Source organism: Mustela lutreola, chromosome 4, assembly GCF_030435805.1.
Source record: "Mustela lutreola isolate mMusLut2 chromosome 4, mMusLut2.pri, whole genome shotgun sequence".
Taxonomy (NCBI): Eukaryota; Metazoa; Chordata; class Mammalia; order Carnivora; family Mustelidae; genus Mustela; species Mustela lutreola.
The window spans coordinates 16,032,210-16,055,407 of NC_081293.1; the positions used below are offsets into that span (position 1 = coordinate 16,032,210).

The 23,198-nt window shown below is 39.9% G+C and overlaps 1 protein-coding gene across 3 annotated transcripts in view; it reads right to left on the minus strand.

Moving 5' to 3' along the window:
* Positions 1–1,887: 1,887 nt before the first annotated feature.
* TDRD1 (tudor domain containing 1) overlaps positions 1,888–23,198 on the minus strand; it is a 55,813-nt gene continuing 34,502 nt past the window's right edge. The window contains exons 14-26 of one of the 3 annotated variants that reach the window (XM_059173111.1): positions 22,444–22,614; positions 20,437–20,679; positions 19,953–20,090; positions 17,489–17,599; positions 16,082–16,252; positions 13,653–13,928; positions 12,800–12,919; positions 11,592–11,708; positions 7,007–7,174; positions 6,005–6,232; positions 5,312–5,358; positions 5,138–5,230; positions 1,888–2,288 (exon numbers count right to left, since the gene is read on the minus strand). In XM_059173111.1, the coding sequence (XP_059029094.1) occupies positions 5,138–5,230; positions 5,312–5,358; positions 6,005–6,232; positions 7,007–7,174; positions 11,592–11,708; positions 12,800–12,919; positions 13,653–13,928; positions 16,082–16,252; positions 17,489–17,599; positions 19,953–20,090; positions 20,437–20,679; positions 22,444–22,614 (1,883 nt within the window). In that variant the 3' untranslated portion in view covers positions 1,888–2,288. Of the gene's footprint in view, positions 2,289–4,832; positions 5,231–5,311; positions 5,359–6,004; positions 6,233–7,006; positions 7,175–11,591; positions 11,709–12,799; positions 12,920–13,652; positions 13,929–16,081; positions 16,253–17,488; positions 17,600–19,952; positions 20,091–20,436; positions 20,680–22,443; positions 22,615–23,198 lie in introns of those variants that run through there. The other 2 variants (XM_059173113.1, XM_059173112.1) reach the window with 2 other exon arrangements.

Sequence of the window (23,198 nt, forward strand, 5' to 3'; positions counted from 1 at the left end):
ACCCGGAAAAACAAAGCAAAAGCCATCCTTGAGAATCCTGACCAGCTACGGAACCACGCGCTCTGGTGATGGCCTCCGGGCTACTCTCTGCCTGCCCCATAGGGGATTCGTTTGCCCAGTCCTGGCTGGAGCTGTGTCAGTGATGAGCCCACCAGTTACACTAATGGTTTCCTGCTCTGGGCCGCCAGCCGCCCAGTAGCAAGCCTCAGGACCACTGAATTCCTCTCTTGGAAACGGTTTAGGGCCCTGCAGAAAAGGATCCTTGCCTCCTGTTTTCTGGAGCGCTTACTGTACAGCAGGAGAGCTCAAGTTCAGCATATTTATGACGCTCACTCACAGTTCTACGACTTTCACATTTCTATGCCCCAGGCAGAAGACTCCAACTCAAAGAAAAGGCATATTGAATATACCTCCACATGCGCCTTTATCTCAATATTTACATGGCGTCTGCCAAGGGATAGTTTGTTTGGTTATACAGCTTCAGCAATATTGTACTTACCTGACTGAACTACCTGTATCGAGGGAAACTGAACACCAACACCAGCAGGTGTGACAGATCGTTCATGACCCTAATGAACAAACACAGCACACCTACCTCGATCCCAGGCAAGTAGAGAGAGGTCAATAAATACTCAAATGTTAATTAATGCTAATTAAAGCAGGTCCAGTAGAGGATTATACAAAACTAATCCAGATCTCTACTTGTGAAACTAGTGCTACAAATAGCATTTGTCTCTTCTTGGGGATAAGACAAATAGCTGAACCACCACCAAATCATATTGAATCCATTTAATTAAACTTCTTGTATTCAAATTTCCAGGAGCATATAAAACCTTGGAATCCGAGAAACTGTGACTTAGATTTTTTTTTTTTTTAGATGTTCTTTGACTTGCTTCTCTAATATTCCACAACAAAAAGGCCAATTTTGTGATTCCATAGTTTTCTCCTACATTTTCATGATGACTGGAATTAAACTGAGAATGTATAAATTAAGCATCCACTGCTCCCTGTATGTCCAGGTAAGAAAAGGAAGTTATCAAAACAATGGCCATGAGAACACAAGGCTGAAGAAGTGAAAGGATTTTGAGCAAAACAGAGTACATGATCATTGAATAAAAGCGCATCAATATTTGAACAACTTTTTACATGAGGAAAAATTCCATATAATCTGGCTGACATGTTACCAGTAAAAGCAAAAAAGAAAAAAAAAAGTATTTTCTTCTTTGAGTTTGTGACATCTTAGGTTTATCAGAGTCTGATACTTAAATCATGGAAAAATTTCCAAACAGAAATTTATAGGTTAGCAGAAAAGTCAGCTGGTCCATGATTCTGTACGTGCGTTTAGTGGAAACTACAGTTGCTTTATGTGTTTCAAGAAAATTACAAACTCTAGGGATGCCTAGGTGGCTCAGTGGGTTAAGTGTCTGCCTTCGGTTCAGGTCATGATCCCAGAGTCCTGGGATCGAGCCCCGCATCAGGCTCTCTGCTCAGCGGGGAGCCTGCTTCTCCCTCTCCCTGCTGCTCTGCCTACTTCTGCTCGCTATCTCTCTGGCAAATAAATAAAATCTAAAAAAGAAAAAAAGAAAATTACATACTCTAACTTCATTGTTAACTGTATTTGTATTTCAGGAAATGCAGATCCTACAATAACAAGTCTAAGTGGCTACAGATTTGGAAGTATATGGATGGCAGGAGCAGAAAATAGAAAGTTCCTTCCCCCTTGGAGTGGCTGAGAGCCCACAGACAAACCTCGTGCCCAAAGGCCAAAGGAAAAGAGATCCGAGTCAGGATGGAGAGAAGGAAGCTGATGAGCTCAGAGTGGACAGGAAAAGAAGAACCAGGACTGAAGAAACAACAAGCCAAAGAGCATTCACTCAGACAAGGACAGCGAGAGGGCACATTTTATTATGAAGCTTTTCAAACAGTGAGAAAAATTCAAAAAAATAAAACATCAACTAGATTTATCTGCTAGTAGTTAGCATGGAGCCATATTTTCTTCAATACCTTTAAGTCCTAAAAATTTATATATACAGTAGAAAGCCTCTGTGTATCCCTTCCCAATGTCCCTCATGAATGTGGTATGAAACCTTCATTCAAGACTTATTTATTTGGGAGGAAGAACTCAGAGAGAAAAATCAAACCGCCCAACCTAATAGAAGAGCGGCCAGCAAACAAGAGTGGCGGCTCGGGAGACAACACCGCCAATCAAAGCCTCAAGAGGCCATGCTGGAAGGCCGGCCTTCGAGGTCTCCTTTCTCCTAAGTGACCATCTCGGAGAGAGACTGCTTCTGAAAGAGAAGAATCAACCCCCATTATGCCTTATTTACAAACTCTGACGCTATAGTTCTTACTTTCTATCTTAAGTGCAAGCAAACCCAACAGTCACTTTGAACTGAAAGTAACGCATTCACGTAATTCACGCCCGCAAGAGCTACTCATGTGAGTTAGCCACAACCATTTGTACTCCCCTCCCCGAATGTGAAACACAGGCGCACTCTCCCTCAGATGGAAAACGTCCTATTAACATGTGTGCTGAAGTACTTGTTTATCACATCTGAGCCCCAGGTAACAGCTTTCTGTTGTCATCACCACAGCACTCCTAGTGGGGCCATTTTACAGTTATTTACAGATTTCTCCAGGAGAGATCGAACACTTACATTTGAAATGTATTTTCTATGTATCCAGGAAGAACAATTTAAGATACATATTCAACTATACTTTCACCAAAATGAAGCAGATATGCTTAAACAAGCATGTATGTAATTTTTCCTAATATAACCCCTTGGGGTTCCATGCCTTCCAGAACTGATCTAAGGACATTGTAGTAGAGAGAGAGCAGCGTGGGGGACAGGGGAAGAGAGAGAGAGAGAGAGATCTGGTGCAGCCGTGCAACCTCTCAGAGTCTCAGCCTCATGTATAAAATGGGGTCTGGGGGTGCCTGGGTGGCTCAGTGGGTTAAAGCCTCTGCCTTCGACTCGGGTCATGATCCCGGGGTCCTGGGATCGAGTTTCGCATCGGGCTCTCTGCTCAGCGGGGAGCCTGCTTCTCCACCCCCTCTGCCTGCCTCTCTGCCTACATGTGATCTCTGTCTGTCAAATAAATAAAGTCTTCAAAAAAATAAAAATAAATAAAATAAAATGGGGTCTGCTTTCTTCTCAGGGGTATTGTAATGATCAAATATGTGACTAGATGTTTAAATGTTTTTAAAATAATATATAGGGTGTTTTGCTATATTTAAATATGGATAAAATATGTATTCCCACAGGAAAGGAAATGCTATTTCAACTACTATGCTTTAAATCAGGGTTTTTTTGTTTTGTTTTGTTCTGTTTTTAAAGCAAGGTCTTCAACCTATGTGGAAACAAAAGAAAATCCAGCTTTCATCTTGTGAGAGCACTTTCAAAACCCTTATGAAAAAGACACAAATAGAGGCGCCTGGGTGGCTCAGTGGGTTAAAGCCTCTGCCTTCTGCTCGGGTAGTATCCCAGGGTCTTGGGATCGAGCCCCGAATCGGGCTCTCTGCTCAGCAGGGAGCCTGCTTCCCCCCCTCTCTCTCTGCCTGCCTCTCTGCCTACTGACCTCTATCTGCCAAATAAATAAATAAAATCTTAAAAAAAAAAAGAAAAAAGAAGAAAAAAAGACACAAAGAAAAACTATGATGATTTGGCACTAAAACTGAATCCCAGAAGTTCAGGTCATTGTATGTCCCTTAATCTAGGAAGTTATTATTAAATTAAAATTTTGCCTTTTTAATTTTTAAATTTATGTTTTAAACTCAAGCACCCAAGACAGCAGTCAGTATTGAAACTGAATGCGTTAACAAGGACTAAAGGTTGTAGCTAACAATGAAAGTCAGCCCTTACTGAAATAACACAAAACTTGTAAAGAAAACCCATCAGGGGGCTCAGAACTGTTAGGGACCCTCTGAACTCAGCTGTACTTTCTTAGAAACAACAATACGCCTGTGCCTGACCGCGTGGAGAAGACGGCTGCGTCCACACTGCAGGCCCCTACTTGCGAGCTCCCGTGCCCGCCCACAGAGGGCGGTACCGTCCAGAGCGGGACCTGCAAGTGGGCTCACAAGGCAGGGCTTCATTCAGCCAAGAGTGCACAGAAGAACTAAATCAAAAGACCCCCCACTTTTGGCTGGAATTATATCAATTAGACAAAGCAGGAAGGACAATTTCTTTTCAATCAAATTCTAATTGGCTACTGACCATGAAGTACTTTCTGAGCCCTATCTTGGAACAAAGCATCCCAGACAGTAAAACAGCAGGAGAACTGTTGTTTACAACTCAAGAGTAATGGTCTGTTAGCACGAGAATCACCACGGCCAAAGCAGAGGAGGTTTCGTTTGGAAATGAAATACACTATCAGTGCAGCCCATTTTCCATTCTTGGCCCCTTAGTGCTCTTCACCAAAAGTGCTAAACAGGGGCGCCTGGATTAAGGGCCTGACTCTTGGCTTTTGGCTCAAGTCATGATCTCAAGGTTTAAGATCAAGCCCTGTGTCGGACTCTGCACTCAGGGGGGGAGTTTGCTTGAGATTCTCTCCCTCTCCCTCTGATCCTCCCTATTCCACTTCTGGGTGCTCTTTCTCCAATAAATAAATCTTCCTGGGGCACCTGGGTGGCTCAAGGGGGTAAGCCTCTGCCTTCGGCTCAGGTTATGATCCTGGGCTCCTGGGATCGAGCCCTGCATCAGGCTCTCGGCTCAGCAGGGAGACTGCTTCCCCCTCTCTCTGCCTGCCTCTCTGTATACTTGTGATCTCTATCTGTCAGATAAAGAAATAAAATCTTTAAAAAAAAAAATTCCACATGCAGACACAAAGAATTTGAGGCAAAACTTTATCTCGCAACAATTTTTACAAGTCCCTCCATGTCATCAATAACATAAGCACTCAGAACCAAACAACAGTAAGGTGAGTGGTTGCACCCTGAACACCCCAGGACTCGGTCCCATTAGCAGAGCCAAAGTAAGATGACTGAATTAAACCCAGCAAGACAGCAAAAACATTACAACTAGACCTCAGATCACCAGATCACAAAATAAAGAACACGTCATCAGTTCTACCCCAACATGCCTAGAGATGTTCTGTTGATGGTTACAGAGTGGTGAAATCATCAAGTTTAACTTACTTAACTTTTTAACAATTTTTTCATTTCAATAAATCTATTTTGATTGGTTGGGTTGTTTAAGAGGAAGAGAAGAATCTGTTCATGTTTTTCAACCTACGGGTGAAGAAAAAATAGCATTATTTCATTTCTAAAAATGTAAGAAGTACAATTTCACTTCAAGGAAATTCTACCCACTTGTTTCTGTAACTCTGTGCAACAGCAATTCATCCTGCAGGTCTTTTCTAGAAGCAAATACAAAAAGCCATTAGAGAATATACACCATAACTAACAAACAGAGGAATCTGACTATACACCGCTCTGCCTCTGAGGTGTGGGTTCTAACTATGAAAGACTTAATCGACTACCTTCTCATTTGGGTTTTAGTATTTCCTACTACTGCACCCTGGGTTTTACCAAATTAATGCCCCCATCTCCAAGATTTTAGGACTTTTGCCTATCAAAAATGGGGTTATCTCTTCGGCCAAGCGAAAGCCTGCCAAATAATCATCGTATGAGAGATCCGTAAGGTCCAATCTCAAAAATACAAACTCTTCACTTTGCTCAGGATTGAAAGTGAGTTGGAAGTAATTCTGAATACTAGCCATTCCTAAAGCTCTCGGTCATCACTATCACTAGTGATAATGCTATCACTAATGTGATCAGAAACGCTGCTGAGGCTACGCTAAGGAAAATCCGGCCTGGGAGCCTGCTTCTATCCAGTGGGCCCCCTGAGGTGGTAATGTGAGTCGCACCTTGCACTGGATTTGCAAAGGGGGATGACAAAGGGAACGTGACCGCAGAGAGTAAGGAAAAGCCAGGTCACCTACATTGGTTACATCTGTTCTTAATTACACTTACATCTGTCATTAATTAAACTTGAAAAAATACCTGTACTTAAAGCACTTTGCTTTTTAGATGTGATGTTTTTTGCCAGACCATATGTCACCAGCTTTTCAGCTATATTGATTGTTCCATTTTCAGAACATTTCTCAACCAACACTGTATGGACATTCTTGATAACTCCTTTTACAGAAAGCATTACGCTCTGATTCAACATGAAATTTTTCAGTAGTTCTACGATTAATTGAGAGCAGCTTCCATTCAATTCCATTAGTCCTGGGAAAACAACTGAATATTAATCTTCGAGTCCCTTAAAAAAAGATAAATATTCACATATATCGTCTAAAGACAATAAACGAAAGTCTTACTTTCTTTGGCTGGGCTTAGGTATGCTTTGATGTACTACTGCTGTTGCATTTTAAAAAATCACTCAACAGATACACTAATGTAGGTCGGGAGGGCATAAACAGACAATGGCCGGCTGCCATGGACATGTGTCCATTATAACAGGAGATGCAAACATCAAAATGTTCCAACTCTCTCCCCGAGTCCAAACCAAAGCAGACGATGCAGCACTGAGTGAGCTCGTCTGCTGGGACCACTAGGTAATGAAATCACGAGTAACGGTGAAAAGCTACTTTAGCATTCCCGTTCGCTTTATTCAAACACCAGCTGAAGAACTGAACTTGTGGAGACACAGTACACAGTAAAGAAGTCCCAAATGGTGTCATCTCAAGCCTCTCAAGAGAGTGCCAAGACAGAATGGAGGGGCCTTTAGGGAAGGGTCAGACAGCCCAGGTCTCCCAGCCCTGGCCACTTCCAGTGGTGCAACCTGTGGCCAAACCTAATCTCCAAACAACAATGGGCTGACAATGTAATTTTTTTAGAATGAAATAAAGGATGAAAGATAGGTGTTTTTTTTTTTTTTTCCTAAACTCTGTTTGATATTTAGAAATCTAGGCAGTTACTGAAATTTGATTCAGACATAGGGCTATAAAACAGGAGAAAAAAAATCACACAGCTATCCCAATTGCAAAGTGACTTGACTACCTTCAAGCGAACATTTAATAATTTGGAAAGGAAGCTCCAGGTGGCTGGTGGAAATTGGCTGCACTCTGGAAAGAGGCAGAATTTCAGTGTTCCCATAGTCTGCATAGAGTACTTTCACATCAGCATCTGATGTCCCCAGAACAATGGCACGGTACCAGAAGTCGTCACCTGAAAATATAATGCAACCTCACGTGAGAAGTTACATGCAATGACTCCCCCACCCTTCAAGACAGTTATTCACAATTACATTTACATTAGTGAGAAATTCATGCCAACACTTCTGGTTAGAGTCCAGATAAAGCCAAAGTATCACCTCCACTCCTTCCAGATCCTACTAAAAAGACAATTATGTGATTAAAAAGAAAAAGGCACAGAACCACAAGGAGAGAGGACAAGAGAGAAGAAAATATGATATTGAAGCTGGAAAGCAGATGGCAGGAATGAAAATGGTTTAGCAGAGCTCAACCGAAGCTGGCTACGGGGAAGTGAAGCAGCATCTTCCTTTGCATCTTAAATCCCCAAGCTCCAATAATTAACTCATTCCAAAGTAGAAGTAAGAACAGGGCTGAAATGAGGACTGGGTAAAGAAAACACACTTATTTCCCAAGAAAACTGAATAAACTTTAGTTTACAAACAAATTTACACATACTAAAGTTGCTGAAGAAGATCGTCAGTTTTATGGTCATGTGTTTTAATATAAAAGCTAAGAATGCCATTCCCATTTCAAGGCATCTGCTCTACTCAAGGGCAGAAGACTGGAGGTTTCTTCTCCAGTGAGGATAAACCAGACAGACGACTGGACTCAGGAATATGACGCAGCGCAGAGGAAGTTGACCAAAGCACCATCGGGCCAGCTGTGCACACAGCAGCAGACAACCATCCCAAGGCAAATGCACTTCAAGATAGCAACAGCTGGAGTCCCCAGGGAAACAGCAGGGCCCAGCAGTGAAGGCCACATACACAAGTTCTGCCCACAAATCAGCTTCCAATCAATGCCTAAGTGGCCTGTCCTAAGTGAACAGTGAAGGATCACCAGACATTTTTTTTAAAAGATTTTATTTATTTATTTGACAGAGATCACAAGCAGGCAGAGAGGCAGGCAGAGTGAGAGAGACTGAAGCAGACTCCCCACCGAGCAGAGAGCCCGACGCAGGGCTTGATCCCAGGACCCTGGGATCATGAGCTGAGCCAAAGGCAGAGGCTTTAACCCACTGAGCCACCCAGGCACCCCGGATCACCAGACATTTGAAGAAAGCTTCCAGCAGAGAAGACCAAACAGAGCAGGAACTCAGAGAAACAGGGAGAAGACAGGGACAGTTAGAAGAAGGACATTAGTGTCCCCAGACAAACGGCCTTCCATCCTTGAAATGAGAGCAAGTCAGTATTAAAGACACACAAACTTGAAAAGACACAGAAAAGCTATTAAAACTAGAAATGGTATCAGAAATGAAACAATAGGGGTGCCTGGGTGGCTCAGTGGGTTAAGCCTCTGCCTTTGGCTCAGGTCATGATCCCAGGGTCCTGGGATCGAGTCCCGCATCGGGCTCTCTGCTCAGCAGGGAGCCTGCTTCCTTCTCTCTCTCTCTGCCTGCCTCTCTACGTGCTTGTGATCTCTGTCAAATAAATAAATAAAATCTTTAAAAAAAAAAAAAACCTAAAAAAAAAAAAAAAGAAATGAAACAATAAACTGGAAAATAAAATAGAGGAAATCTCCTGAAAAAAGAAGCAAAAAAGGTAAAAGAGAAAAGAGGAAACTTAGCAGAAGAGTTTCAAGTCCAACATTAGATTATTTGGAGTACCTGGATAGCTCACTCAGTTAAGGGTCTGACTCCTGATTTTTTTTTAAGATTTTATTTATCTATTTGACAGAGAGGGAGAGATTACAAGTAGGCAGAGAGGCAGACTGAGAGAGAGGGGGAAGCAGGCTCCCTGCTGAGCGGAGAGCCCCATGCAGGGCTCAATCCCAGGATCCTGAGATTATGACCTGATCCGAAGGCAGAGGCTCAACCCACTGAGCCACCCAGGCGCCCCTGACTCTTGATTTTTAACTCAGGTCATAATCTCGGTGTCTTGAGATCGAGGCCCACGTGGGACTCCATGCTCAGTGGGGAATTGGCATGAGATTCTCTCTTCTCCCTCTCCCCCCTCCCCCCTCTAAAATAAATAAATCTTTAAAAAAATATTTGGAGTTTCTAACAGAGCAGAAAATGAAAGATGGGAATAAAAAACATTCAGAAAACTTTCTCAAAACTGAAGCTCATCAATTCCTAGACTTAAGGGCACACCCACTAAAAGTGTCCAACACAATGGTAAAAACTAAAACCAAGTCACAGCATGGATTTCAAAACATGGAATGAAGAGATTCCTAAAAGTTCCAGAGAGGAGAAAAAGATACAAAATTCGGAGGATCTAAATGACCTCTCTTTTGACCCGCAACATCAATAGCTTTAAAAAAAACAACAAAAGCGGGGCACCCAAATGGCTCAGTTGGTGAGGCTTGAGACTCTCAGTGTCTGGGCTGTGACTTCAAACCCCGTGCTGCAGGTAGAGAGTACTTAATTAAGAAATGTTTTAAAAGCAAGGCCGTCAAAGTTTTAAGGGAAAGATGATTTCCAGTCTAGAATTCTGTACCTAGGCAAGCAATTAATTAAGACAGAATAAAGACTTTTTCAAACATGGGAGAACATGGGAAAAATAACAGAAAATTTATCTGAAACATGCCTTTTCTTAGCTTCTGGAGGATGGGATATACCCAATTATTAGAACAAATCCAAAGTAAGTATTGCAGCAAACAAGGTTAGATGAGGAAGGAAGAGACTGTGAACACATAGTGGGATGGGAGAAAAAACTGTGAAACACGAGGGAGTGGTGTTGAAACAACCCCAGCAAGATGATGAAGGAAAACTTTCAGGGCGATGGCTCACATCTGGAGGACAAGCAGTCTGGCTAGCAGGTCAGAAGGCAGCAAGCGCTGGCAATGTAACAAAAGCTGATAAAGTACACGAGGTTTCACTGGGAGAATCTGCACCAATGCAAAGAACTGAAAAGTATACAGAACACTAGTTAACGACAACAAAAAAGGCAAAAGAGTTATGTCACCGTGTATCTCCTATGTTACAGTGGACCACAGGATTAGGCTGTGAATAGTGTTTATGCAATTCCAACAGAGTAACAGAGAATACTTATCTAACCAAAAGCTGTGACGTATTTCTATCAGGAAGAAAGGGAGGGAAAGTATAGATCCCATTATCATACAAAAGAAACACAGGGGTGCCTGGGTGGCTCAGTGGGTTAAAGCCTCTGCCTTCAGCTCAGGTCATGATCTCAGGGTCCTGGGATTGGGCCCTACATTGGGCTCTCTGCTCAGCGGGAAGCCTGCTTCCTCTTCTCTCTCTGCCTGCCTCTCTGCCTACTTGTGATCTCTGTCTGTCAAAATAAATAAATAAAATTTAAAAAAAAAAAAGAAAACCAAAACTAACAGAATATATTTATATATATTTAGCAAGTCTACAGATCCTTTTTCCATCATTTTACAGTGACCTTTTCTTCATTTTGGTTTATTTTTGTAATGTGAAAAATATCATTCTAAAATGCATTTTTATTTAACAAACTAAAAATATTCCTCCAAATCTCTTGCTTGTCATTGACTCTTGCGTGTCAATTTCCCTCAGGTTCTATTTTCTTAAACCAACCTTTAAAATTGTCACCTCTGTTAAGGTTGAACTTTGCCAAAAAAATAAAAAAGAAGTTACTTTGTAATTTTGGGGGAAAAAAGCACATACATTAAAACTAGGTAATGTTTTGTATATACAGTTATTTTGGATATATTATTGTAAGTTGTACAAATGTATTTTGAAGAATATTTAAGAAAAGCACTTTTGTTATTCCATCAATAAATGCTCTATTTAAAAAAAAATCTAAATTCAAATTATTTTAAATGAGCTGTATGTGGGCAATAGTCCAAAAGCATTTTAAATATGTTGGTGGCAAGATGAAGATGAAACTGGCCCACTCACAAACTTTTGGCACATACGGACATTTCTTTAAGATGCCCACAGAGTAATATGTTTCCAGAACTTACAAAACAATTTATATCCTTTGACTCAGGAATTCCCTAAATTTCTGCCCAAGAATATTCACTCCAACTGCTGTTATTACTAAAAGAAATTTGTTAACATGAATTATTAAACAACAGGACAATGGTTAAGTGTACCTGATTCAACAAGTCTGACTAATTAAGGCATTTATTCCTTTTTGAGTACATGAATAAAGTTCTAAAATTATCTGCAACTCTTCCATATATAAATATGTTAAGGGCCACCATATTCAGTAGAGTTATCTAGAGCTGATTATGTCAAAGTTCTGACAGATTTGTAGATATCTCCCTATATCCTCACCTAAATATAATCTATGGTTACAAAACAGAAAAGCTGGAGGACCCCAACATGAAGAGTTAAACCTACAAACTTGCTTTTAATTTCATAAGCAAAATTAAATGTGCACCTTATGTAACAAAATACACAAGATTTAAAGTAAAAGAGAACAAACATTTCCTGTTTAATGTTTTATCTAAAAGAAGCTTACTTGTGTATTTGGCACAGCACGCATCTCCGATTTTGGGTCTGTAAGACACTCGGCTTTTCTGAGCATTGCAATACTCTAACAATTCAGCTGTCAATATACACAATCTTTCCTGATCTTCTGAAACATAAAAAAGCAATCTTTTGTTAAGAAATTTTCAATGCTACTGTTTAGACAGTATACAAAAACAGTGTCAAATTGAATCACTGAAAAAAACCCATTTACATTTATGTTTTAAGAACACATAAAACCACGAGTGGTTACCCTGTACGCAAGAGATCTAATACTCAGAGAAGGAAGCTTCTGGAAAGCCATTTTCTAGATCAGGTTGGTTATACTAGTGTGCTCACACTACAGAACCCTGTTAAATCATACTTTCCCAGTTTTTTGGCATACTTTTCAGGAAGTGTGTTATAGTTAATGAGATAAGAAAAAGTACTTCCAGTTCATCAGGATTCATTAACCCGAAGTCCCTGCTTTCCACTACATAGACTGAAGATGACAGTTTGTAATACTGGAGATTGAAGAGCACTTGCTGGTATCACCACAATTTGTGATTTGACAACCTGAAACAAAGGTTCACTTTCGTAGCCTTCACGTACCTGCCATTATTCTGCATAGCCATCACCCAGCTTGCCCTAACTCTCTCTGACACTACAAGGATAAACTCAAACATGTTCAAGAGATTTCTTAATTACAAATGTCCACGAAGTAAGAAAATATTTATATGCTACTTTTCTTCAGGATTAGGTCCAATATAAAACATTTCTGTAAGTTCCTAAGCCATAGTAACAGTGATTATAGAGTGACCTATAAAGCACTCTTTCAATATTAACAGGTTTTCTCAAAAAGTTGTAGACGGTTAGCTTTTTAAGTGCAATTCAATATACATAGTACCTATTTTTTGTGATAGTATCCATTTTTAAACAACAAAGTATACAGTAATTAAGGAAACTATTTTCTTATGAAAAGCTGTAGGTTAGACTGGATAGGGAAGGTGTTAAATGCAGGGTGTTTCCCTGCACATTTATTTTACATTTGTTTGTATAACTAAATACCCCTGAAGATGGCCAATTCTTCCTTAAAACATTGAATAAAACAAAAATCACCAGCCTCCCCTTCTCTCTCACTTCCTAAGGAGTTCAGAAAAGAGCTTTCATTATACAGTTAAAAAGATGAGCATAAATAGGTCTCAAATTTTGGTTTCTTACCTGGCATCTCATTTGGTATAGCATAAAACAAGTGTGGGCTTATGATTTCCAATATGGTTGCTTGTACAGTTTTATTAACTGGCAATTCTATTGTCCTCCACTGCTCAGGGGAAGAAATGGCTGAAATCATACAAAACAGATCTTGTATAACAGATCAAAGTTGTTATTCTCTCTCAGTTTTATCTTTATTCAATTTATTCATCAACTGAATCAACATTCACAAATCCTTAAAATGAAAATCTGTATTTTCACAAAACAATGTATTCAGTTTGAGGGACTCTGTGTTACAAAGGAGTCCAATCTAGAATGAAAATCTTTGACCTGCTGCACTCCTGTATTATTTCTGTAATATATTTCCATTTCCATAGTATAGTTAATGTAAATCTTATAACTGGTTTGCACTGTAGAGACTATATAACGGTACGATGCAAAACTACCTGATAAATAACTACGATAAAAATAATAGCTTTTAATAAAACCATGTTTCAATAAATACTATCTTTTTTAAAAGATTTATTTATGAGAGAGAGAGAGAGTTTGCATGAGCAGTGGGGGTAGAGGACGAGACGGAGACAGAGAATCAGAAGCAGACTCCACACTGAGCTGGGAGCCCGAAGCAGAATTCAATCTCACCACCCTGAAGTCTCTCACTACCTGAGGAGAGACCAAGAGTCAAGACGCTCAACCGATTGCTCCCTTGAGGCATCCCAATAAATACTAATTTTAGTAACTTGTTACCTATTTCCACAAAGTATGTATTCCTACAGAAAAACTGCTAGAAAAATTTTCATAGCCTATAAAAGCAAAGGATAACATAAATTTAAATAACAAATCAATGGTTTAAGCACATTACCTTGAAACCCCAGGATATCAACTTGAAGATCACATTTACTAATGGCTCTATTATTTGTCAAGTCTCTGAGTGGCGAACTAGTTTTTAAAACCAGATGTTCATCAATCAAAACATCACTAATTATTCTGGGATATGATGTGGAGAGATCAGTGAGCTCGATTCCCACTCCCTGTCCGGTGATTTCAACCACTCGGGCTTGGAGTTTTATCCCTGCAATACACGTCTGAAATCTGGCTATGGCTTCTTCAGTCCAGTGCTTGTTTCTAGGCTGTATATCTGGCAAATAAGAAGAGCGTTAAAAAGAATTCTGTGCCCAAGCTTCATTTTTTGCTTCAATAGTGTCCGGGACTGGTCCTTGTCAAGTGTTGCATTTGGGTCAGCGATTTTGAGTATCGTTTTTCAATGCTGAGTTACATTTCTACATCTTCCATGCCTGATTACAGATAACATACTACTAGGGTTTTGGGAGGCTCAGAAATTTTCCTTATTCTTCCCCCCCTAATATATCTTTACCAGGCATTTTTCCAGTAAGCATAAATAGGATTAGAAGCCACCATTTTGTACTGTTATGTATATGATGATGAGTTACTAATTATGCTGGCAGAAGAGCTCAACCATACACCTTCACTTCCATAAACAGTTTTCTAATGCTTATTTCAAAATGTTATTTTGAACACCTCACCAAGAATTATTTTTTGGATAATTTTAGCTTATACCCTTATTTTTAGAACAGTAATCCTCAAACTTGAGTGTGCATCTGAATTACCTAGAGGGCTAATTAAAACAGATTTCAGGGCCACATGCTAGAATTTCCAATTTAGCAGATCTTCGTCAGGGACTGAGAATCTGCAGTTTAAAGAAGTTCTCAAGTTGATGCTGCTTGTCTGGTGGCCACATACTTTTTTTTTTTTTTTTTAAGATTTTATCTATTTATTTGATACAGAGAGAGGGGGGGGGGGGGAGAGTGCCCACAAGCAGGGGGAGTGGCAGGCAGAGGGAAAGGGAGAAGTGGGTTCCTTGCAAAGCAAGGGGAGTCCAACATGGCCTCCATCTCAGGACTCTGGGATCTTGACCCAAGCCTAAGGCCGTTACCTGACTGACTGAGCCAGCCAGGCACCCTGGGGTCCACATTTTAAGAAGCATGGACATAAAGCATGGTAATCAAAAAAATAAACTAAAACATGTTTAGTGTAGTAAGCAGAAAGAAAACATGCCAAAGGAGAAATAAAGAGCATCTACACTGCCAGACATGAGCACTATTAGCATTTTGACATCCAACCTTCCATAATTTTCATGTGCATATGGAAAGACCCACATGCACATATGTACTCATTTCTTTTATAAAGAAACCTTTGCAGGGGCCCCTGGGTGGCTCAGTGGGTTAAAGCCTCTGCCTTCGGCTCGGGTCATGATCCCAGGATCCTGGGATCGAGCCCCACGTCGGGCTCTCTGCTCCGCAGGGAGCCTGCTTCCTCCCCTCTCTCTCTCTGCCTGCCTCTCTGCCTACTTGTGATTTCTCTCTCTGTGTCAAATAAATAAAATCTTTAAAAAAAAAAAAAAAAAAAAAAAAAAAAAAAAAGAAACCTTTGCAATAATAATAATAGCTCTTATGGATATAATGCCAGGAAGTGTTAAGTGCTTTATATTTTTCATCTCTTTTATTCTTAATGACTCTTCGAGGAAGATACTATTATTTTCCAGATGAGGAAATAGAAGCACCGAGAGTCTTAATCATTTTCCTGAGATTTTCCTGAGTTGGTTCCAGAGTCTGTCCTTGTAATCACAATGCCATCCTGAATCTCCTTTATAACTTGCATGCTTTATGTACCTCACTAACCATTCTTCATATTAATAGCTCATGGTTAACAACACTTTAATGACTGTAAAAGGAAACACTTAAACCGAACTTTGCATGTCAGAAAAAGTCTGTTTCAAAGTGTTCATTTAATCCTCATAACAACCAATTGAAATAGGTGCTATTACTGTCAATTGTACAAACTGTCATTTAACCAATCCTCTGTAACTGGCTAGTTAGCTAGTTTTGCTATTACTAACAGCAGCATAATGAATTTCCTTGTAGACAAACTGTGAAACTCCAAGATCGTTTCCTTGCAATAAATGATTACAAGTGAAAATGCTGAGACAAAAAGGCAGAAATATTTGAAGCTCTTAAGAAATCCTGCAAACTGCCTTCAAGAGAACACATTAGTTTTCGCTCCCATCTCAGACACAGAAAAGCAGCTGTTTCCTTACTTTAACATCAACACTGAATGTTTCAGCCAGGATCTTCAAAAATACATTTCTAAACTGTACAATATGAAGCAGGACCTTCTAATTCACACATTAAAATTATAGGTGTTGATATTGTGAAGTATGTATACCGTAAGTATTAGAAGACAGTTGAGAAAGTTTCTTATTCTGCACCATACCTACTAACCAGCACCGTATCCCTTGAAATGGAAGTTTTAAAAATTTGGATGGGATTATTCGGAGTTCATCTGCAGTAACTTCTTCCATGTTCCCATAATCCACAAAATGGACTTTAATGTTTCCATCCGGTAAGATTTCCTTGACTAAGGCACGATACCAGTTACCATCACCTATATTTAACACAAAGTTTGAACATGGAGCATTATTTCCCTTCTATTAACATTTGAAATTTTCATCTTCAAAAAACAAATCCTTTGTCTAAAGTAACTAAATAAATTTGTTCTCTTTCTCCAGATGATGTCTTTAATTTTTCATTCAGAAATCCCCAGAATTCTCAAAATCCACTTTTTGGAATACATCCAAATGTTTATAGCACCACACTTTAACATCAGATGTAAATTAAAGATTTCATTCATCACCTATCCAATAAACAGAATGTGAAAGTGAAGAGAAGACTTCATAACTTCTCTTCATTTTCACATTCTGTAAACATTCTGTTTACAGAACGTATCTGTCAATCTGGAAAGATTACAATACTCTCATAACTAAGGACAAATTGTTTTACTTGTTATTGGTAAAATAATGTAAAAAGCAAATAGAAAAGCTCACGCAATGAAATTAAGGTGTTTCACAAAATATACTTTCAAACTAAACATGCACAGGGTGACCAGAAGAAACAATGAACCTTCAGCAAACAGGTTTCCCATTACCTAATTTACTTTAATATCAGAAATTCTGGAATGAAAAGCATTTAGCAAAGTTTAACAAAGTTGAGTTAAGAAAATTTCATTTGGGGAGGGATGCCTGGGTGGCTCAGTAGGTTAAGCCTCTGCCTTCGGCTCAGGTCATGATCTCAGGGTCCTGGGATTGAGTCCCATATAAGGCTCTCTGCTCAGCGGAGAGACTGCTTCCCCCACTCTCTCTGTATGCCTCTCTGCTTACTTGTGATCTCTCTCTGTCAAATAAATAAATAAAATCTTAAAAAAAAAAAAAAAAGAAAGTTTCATTTGGATTTTCCTTGCTACAAAGAGAAGACAAAACATGAGATTTTAAGCATTCATTTTGTCTTGATTTTTGAGAAATATTTGCTTAAACATCAGGAATAAAATACACATTAAAAATAAGGGCTGAATGGGGGCGCCTGGGTGGCTCGGTCGTTAAGCAGCTGCCTTCGGCTCAGGTCATGATCCCAGGGTCCTGGGATCGAGCCCTGCATCAGGCTCCCTGCTTGGAGCTGGGGCTGGGGGAGCCTGCTCCTCCCTCTGCCCACTCCCCTTATTTGGATTCCTTCTCTCACTGTCTCTGTCAAATAAAGAAATAAAATCTTTTTTAAAAAAATAAGGGCTGAATGTCAAGAAACAAAAGTTTCTATCAATGAAGTGAAGATTCTATCAAGTGCAACTTACCTGCAAAAAAAGCACAACACGGTTGCCCTACTTCTGCCTTAAAGTCATTGGGCACCTTCTGCTGGCAATATTCTGCTAATGACTTGTTCAAATCATTGAGTTTCTTTAAAGCTGAAAACACAATACATATACAGCACTCAATATTCAGAAAGCATGCAGAATACAGCTTTTCCTCTAAAGTTGGGAAATGTTTTGATCATAAAATCTCAGGTACAGGGGTGCCTGGGTGGCTCAGCGGGTTAAGCCTCTGCCTTCAGCTCAGGTCATGATCTCAGGGTCCTAGGATTAGCCCCACATTGGGCTCTCTGCTCAGCGGGAAACCTGCTTCCCCTTCTCTCTCTGCCTGCTTCTCTGCCTACTTGTGATCTCTCTCTGTCAAATAAATAAATAAAATCTTTAAAAAAAAAAATCTCAGATACATTCCCAAGCAACTGTTAAGTGCACATCAGATGCTTTTCTCTTTTCCTTACTAAAACGTTAATTGGGAAAATAAGTCATGATTAGTGAAGTCTCTTGGTAACCCCCTACCATGGCACTGCTATCAGCATACCAGAGCACGAGCTTTGTGCAGAAGCCTGTACAGAAAGTGACATACAAGCTGTCCTGAAGGAGGACACAGAAGTGCTGAGAAGATGCAGAGGTGTCTGCTAAGGAAACAGAGAGGTGAGCTGTGAGTGCTCCTTAAGCTTTTAGAGAAAAAGAGGACAGACAAGGAGAGGGTGACTCCAGAAGGAAGAAAGGGCTCCGAGGCAAAGTACAGAATTAAGCCTCCAAAATTTATTTGGCAGGAGCAGTTTGGAAAACCAGGGAAGGTAAACCACTGAAGGACACACCAGCCATGTGTTGGGCAAGATACAAACCACGGATGGCTTTAAAATGCTGAGGGGCACCTAGGTGGCTCAGTGAAGCATCCAACTCTTGATTTCAGCTCAGGTCATGATCTCAGGGTCCTGAAATGGAGCCCCAAATCTGGCTCCCCGCTCACCAGGGAGGCTGCTGCTCTCCCTCCCCACCTTCCTTCCTCTGCAAACCCTCCCCCACCAGCTCTCTTTCTCAAAATAAATAAATAGATCTTGAAGAAAAAAAAAAGAAGGAAAAGAAAAGACTATGTGAACTTATCAGCCCAAGACCTAGTAGAAAATAGAAGCTGCAAAAATCATTTAAAGTATTTTACCTACCTGTATGCCTACACAAACAGGGATATATCCACATAAGCTTATGCACAGAAAAGAACCTTATTATTATTATTTACTTATTCTGAAAAGATTTAGAAAATTGAGAGAGGGACTGGGAAACTTACTTCCCACTATACATTCTTTTAAACTTTTATTTTGTACCATGTACTTGTATAATCACCTATAAAAATAAAAACTGACTTTAAAAATTTTTAATTTTATGCTATATGAAATAGTGGTCCATCTACCAGATGATTCTGGAAGGAGGGATGATAAATCTCACAAACTGGGAGCCAGACAGGGACTCAGGTACCTAGTTCAATGTCCTCACGGAGGAAGCAAGCCAAGATTTTAGAAATGTTAAAATTAAGGATGCTCTCAATGATAGCTCAAATGAAAAAGAAGGAAAATACAAATGTGAGGATGTGGAGCGACTAAAACTCAAACTGACAGCTGTCATAATCACTTTGGAAACTTTGTGGCATTCATTGATCAAAGCTGAAAATATAAATACCCTTTAGGATATAGTCAGCGATTTCCTTCCTGATATACATTCAAAAGAAGCACACATCCGTGTGCACCAAATCTGTATGGAAATGTTCACACCAATACCATTCTATAGCTCAGAACGAGAAACAACCTACATGTTCAGCCCTATAAAGAAAGAGATTTGCAGTGTCATTCACAAAGTGGACCACAAGCCACTGCTACATGTAAAAACGAAGAACTGATCTCACAAACAACGTAAAAAAAGATGGCAAGTGTACGAGTGTACATACTGTTCGATCACATTTCATAAAGTAAAGTTCAAAACCAGGAAAACTATGCTATTGGAAGGCAGGATAGTATTTACTTTTTAACGGGAGAAGGGGTAGTAATCAAAGGAGACCTAGAGGAAACTTCTGGATGACTGGTAATGCTTCATTATCTTGACCTAGATGTCAGTCACTCAGTGTTTTGACTTCGTGATGACGTATCAATGCTGCAATATTTGTGCACTTACATATATGCATGTCATGCTTTAGTAAAATCTACCATTTAATTTTCAAAAATAAATTTAGAAAACGTTCTATGAAATTGAAACTGGTTTAAATAGATTTTTAAAAATAGAAACAGTGGCTTAAAATGGAATAAAAGGCAATTAAGTTTAATCAAATCTTTCTTATTAATAGAAATACTGCCCTGGCCCTTCTTGGAAAGACAGTACTTCTATTATTGAGTGAACTCCTCTTCAGTTATTACCACACCAATGTATCTGTAAGGGAAATAGATGAGAAGAGTCCACTTACCATCCTCTTGAAGCACATGGCAGTAAAATTCTCCAGGACTGTACATCATACAGACCACAACATCTACTGTTTGGTCAACAGCCATTTCAACCCACGTCCACTCCAATGGATTTAGTTTTGCTTCTATACCCAAGGCAACTGCGAAAAAAAAAAAAAAATGAACTTTTACAAAACAAATGGTCAAAGTGTGGATGGGAGGTATGGCTGGTGAGGGATCTGCTTTTGAGGAAGTCCAGGGACTTTTAGTGACATCTGCCAGTGACCTTCAGGTTTTGCTTTTTTGTTTTTTTTGCTTTTTTGTTTTTGTTTTTGTTTTTTTCAGTTTTCCCACACACTCATACTATATTTAAATGAATGCTTGATTCAAAAAGAGAGAACATACTCAACATCATTCTCTTTGAAAGCATAAGAACCCTCCCCCCCAACACACACACAAGCCATCGGGATTCCAGCACAGACATGATGGAGCGGACATCTTACTCACCGCTGTCTTCCTTTGTGACACTGGGTTTCTCGGCCAGCTCCCCTGCCTCCCCGACGGCAAAGCCGGCGTCCCTGAGCGCCTGCGCAATGCTGACGTGAGGCGTCACGGATTCGTCCACGAGCTCCACCAGGGAGCTGTTCTCCAGCTTGTCAGCCACTTTCACCGTGATCATTTTGTTCTGCACAATCTTCTTCATCAAAGAAATAGCTTCTGGAGTCCAAATTCCTAATGATGGCTTTACTCCTATCAAAGAATGTTTAAAAGAATATTAAAATACTTCTTTTTTTTTTTAAAGATTTAATTTATTTATTTGACAGACAGAGATCACAAGTAGGCAGAGAGACAGACAGAGAGAGAAGAGGAAGCAGGCTCTCCGAGGAGCAGACAGCCCGATGCGGGGCTCGATCCCAGGACCCTGGGATCATGACCTGAGCCGAAGGCAGAGGCTTTAATCCACTGAGCCACCCAGGCGCCCTTAAAATACTTCTTATAACAAGCATTTATAAAGTTTAGCTCCTAATTTCCTCAAAGTTAAATTTAAGGAACATGACAAACACGAGAGCCAAAAAGTCCCACCTGAGCAGAAGGATTTTCTAATATTAAAACAAAGGCAAAATTATAAAGAAAAAAAAAGCCTATAGAAAACTACTCTACCTCTATGTAAACAAACCATAATTCCATTGATATGAAATGTCCAGAAAAACATATCTCGAAGACAGATTAGTGATTCCAGGGGAGCTGGGATTAACTACTGACACGCACAAGAAACCTCATCAGGGTGCTGTCTATGAACAGTAAATTACTAAAAATCACGGAATTGTATACCTAAGACTGAGAATTTTATGGTATGTAAATTATATCTCAATAAGTTAAGAAAATCATAAACAGAAGCATCCAACAATCCAGGAAGAAATACTGCTTCCTTACAATGACATTAAAAAAACACCAGCAGTACTTAAACTGCAAAGGCACTTGCAAATCAACAACCCAACGTTATGCCTAGCCTTCTCATAAAAGCAAGTAATGTATGGAAAAAAAAGTTCAGCCTCATGGTAATAAAATAATTAAAATGATTTAGTTTTAACTTATCAAAACTGGCTAACATGAAATAATAGAGAGGTATCTCTATTTGGTGCACCGTGTGAAGGAATGGGCTCCCCTGCTGTCTTTCTGGTAGGTGTATAAACTAGTTCTATCCTTTCTGGGGAGCAATAATAACATATACCACAAACAGGAAAAGAAACATGCCCACAGACACCTCCATTTCACCTGAGGAATTCTGTAGTACAGCTATATCTCACAGCCTGTCATCCTCAGGAAATGATCATGGAAGGGTTGCAAAATACAGTTAGAAGAACACTGCTACGGGGTACCTGGGTGGCTCAGTGGATTAAGTGTCTGCCTTTGGTTCAGGTCCTGGGATAGGCCTCACACTGGGCACCCTGCTCAATGCAGAGTCTGCTTCTCCCTCTGCCCACCCCTACTCATGCTCTTTAATAAAAATCTTTTAAAAAAAGAATACTTCTACTAGCAAAAACTTGGAAATAATCCTTCTGATAATCAGATACTAGTTCAATTATGGTATATCTGAGTGAAGGTAATAGAGGCCAATTTATTGACATGGAAAGAAGCCCTGGCTCCTGGTGGGATAGATTTTATATATAGTAATTTCTAAGCATATGTTCGAACATACTGTTTTTACAAATGGGTTTTGCTCTACTTTGTGTAATGAATCAGCTTCTATGTTATTTACCAATAATCCAGACTACAAATAGAAAAAAAAAGAATGCTCAATTTCTTAACCACAGGAACATTGAATTAAACTTTATTTTATTAGAGATAGCAATATAGTCCTGTGTATTTGAAGTGTTCTATTAAGGACTATTTTTGCACTAACAGAAGTTATACTTAAACACATTCTTTTATCTTCTGGATAGTTTAAGTTCTAATGCTCTTACTTTAGGTTTTAGTACTTTTAAGAATATGGGGACCTCAAAAATGTCCTACCTGCCAGCACACATTTTATAGCCTGCATCGGCAATTCCAGCAACTTCGGAGTTATGGGACAGAGTCTTGTCAAACTAAGGATTTCAAAGTTTCCATAATCTACATATCCAACCAGTACAGATTGTTCAGAAGCATAAGCTAAAACGGAGGCACGGTACCACTGATCATCCTCTGAAAGAAGGAGAGACTATGTCTCAAATGATTTTCCAGTACAGATATAAACAAAAACCTTCCCTCCCAAATTTAGAGATGGTCATTCGTAGGTTTTACGTTAACAGAGTACCAGGCTTTATTGAACAATGTATGCCTAGTCAACATGACAACCTCTGCTTCTCAGAAGCCCTCAATTCCTAAAAACTCCCTTTTATGCATACCTTACTAGACCGCTCATGTCCTGGGAGGTCATGACTTACAACATGCTTTGTCTCCGTTAACAACAACAACTCATTAGGCCCGAGAACATGTCTGGGTCTTGGGAATGAATCCACCATGATGCTTTGATCAGTACAGGGACAATTTGCTAAGCTCAAGCAGGGCTAATTTTAGAATACTGGCAGTAGGAGTCAACCAGACTCTACCGACCAAGCAATCCATTTCCTGGAGGCCCACTTGCATCTTACCCTCCTGTGAGGCAACTGGACTTGCTTCCCTTCAGCAGGATAGAACAGAAGCCAGTTATCACAGCTGTGCTGTGACGGCTCCGTGCTTCCAGGCCCTCCCTCTCTTCCCAAGAAACTAGTGAAGACGTGATCCTG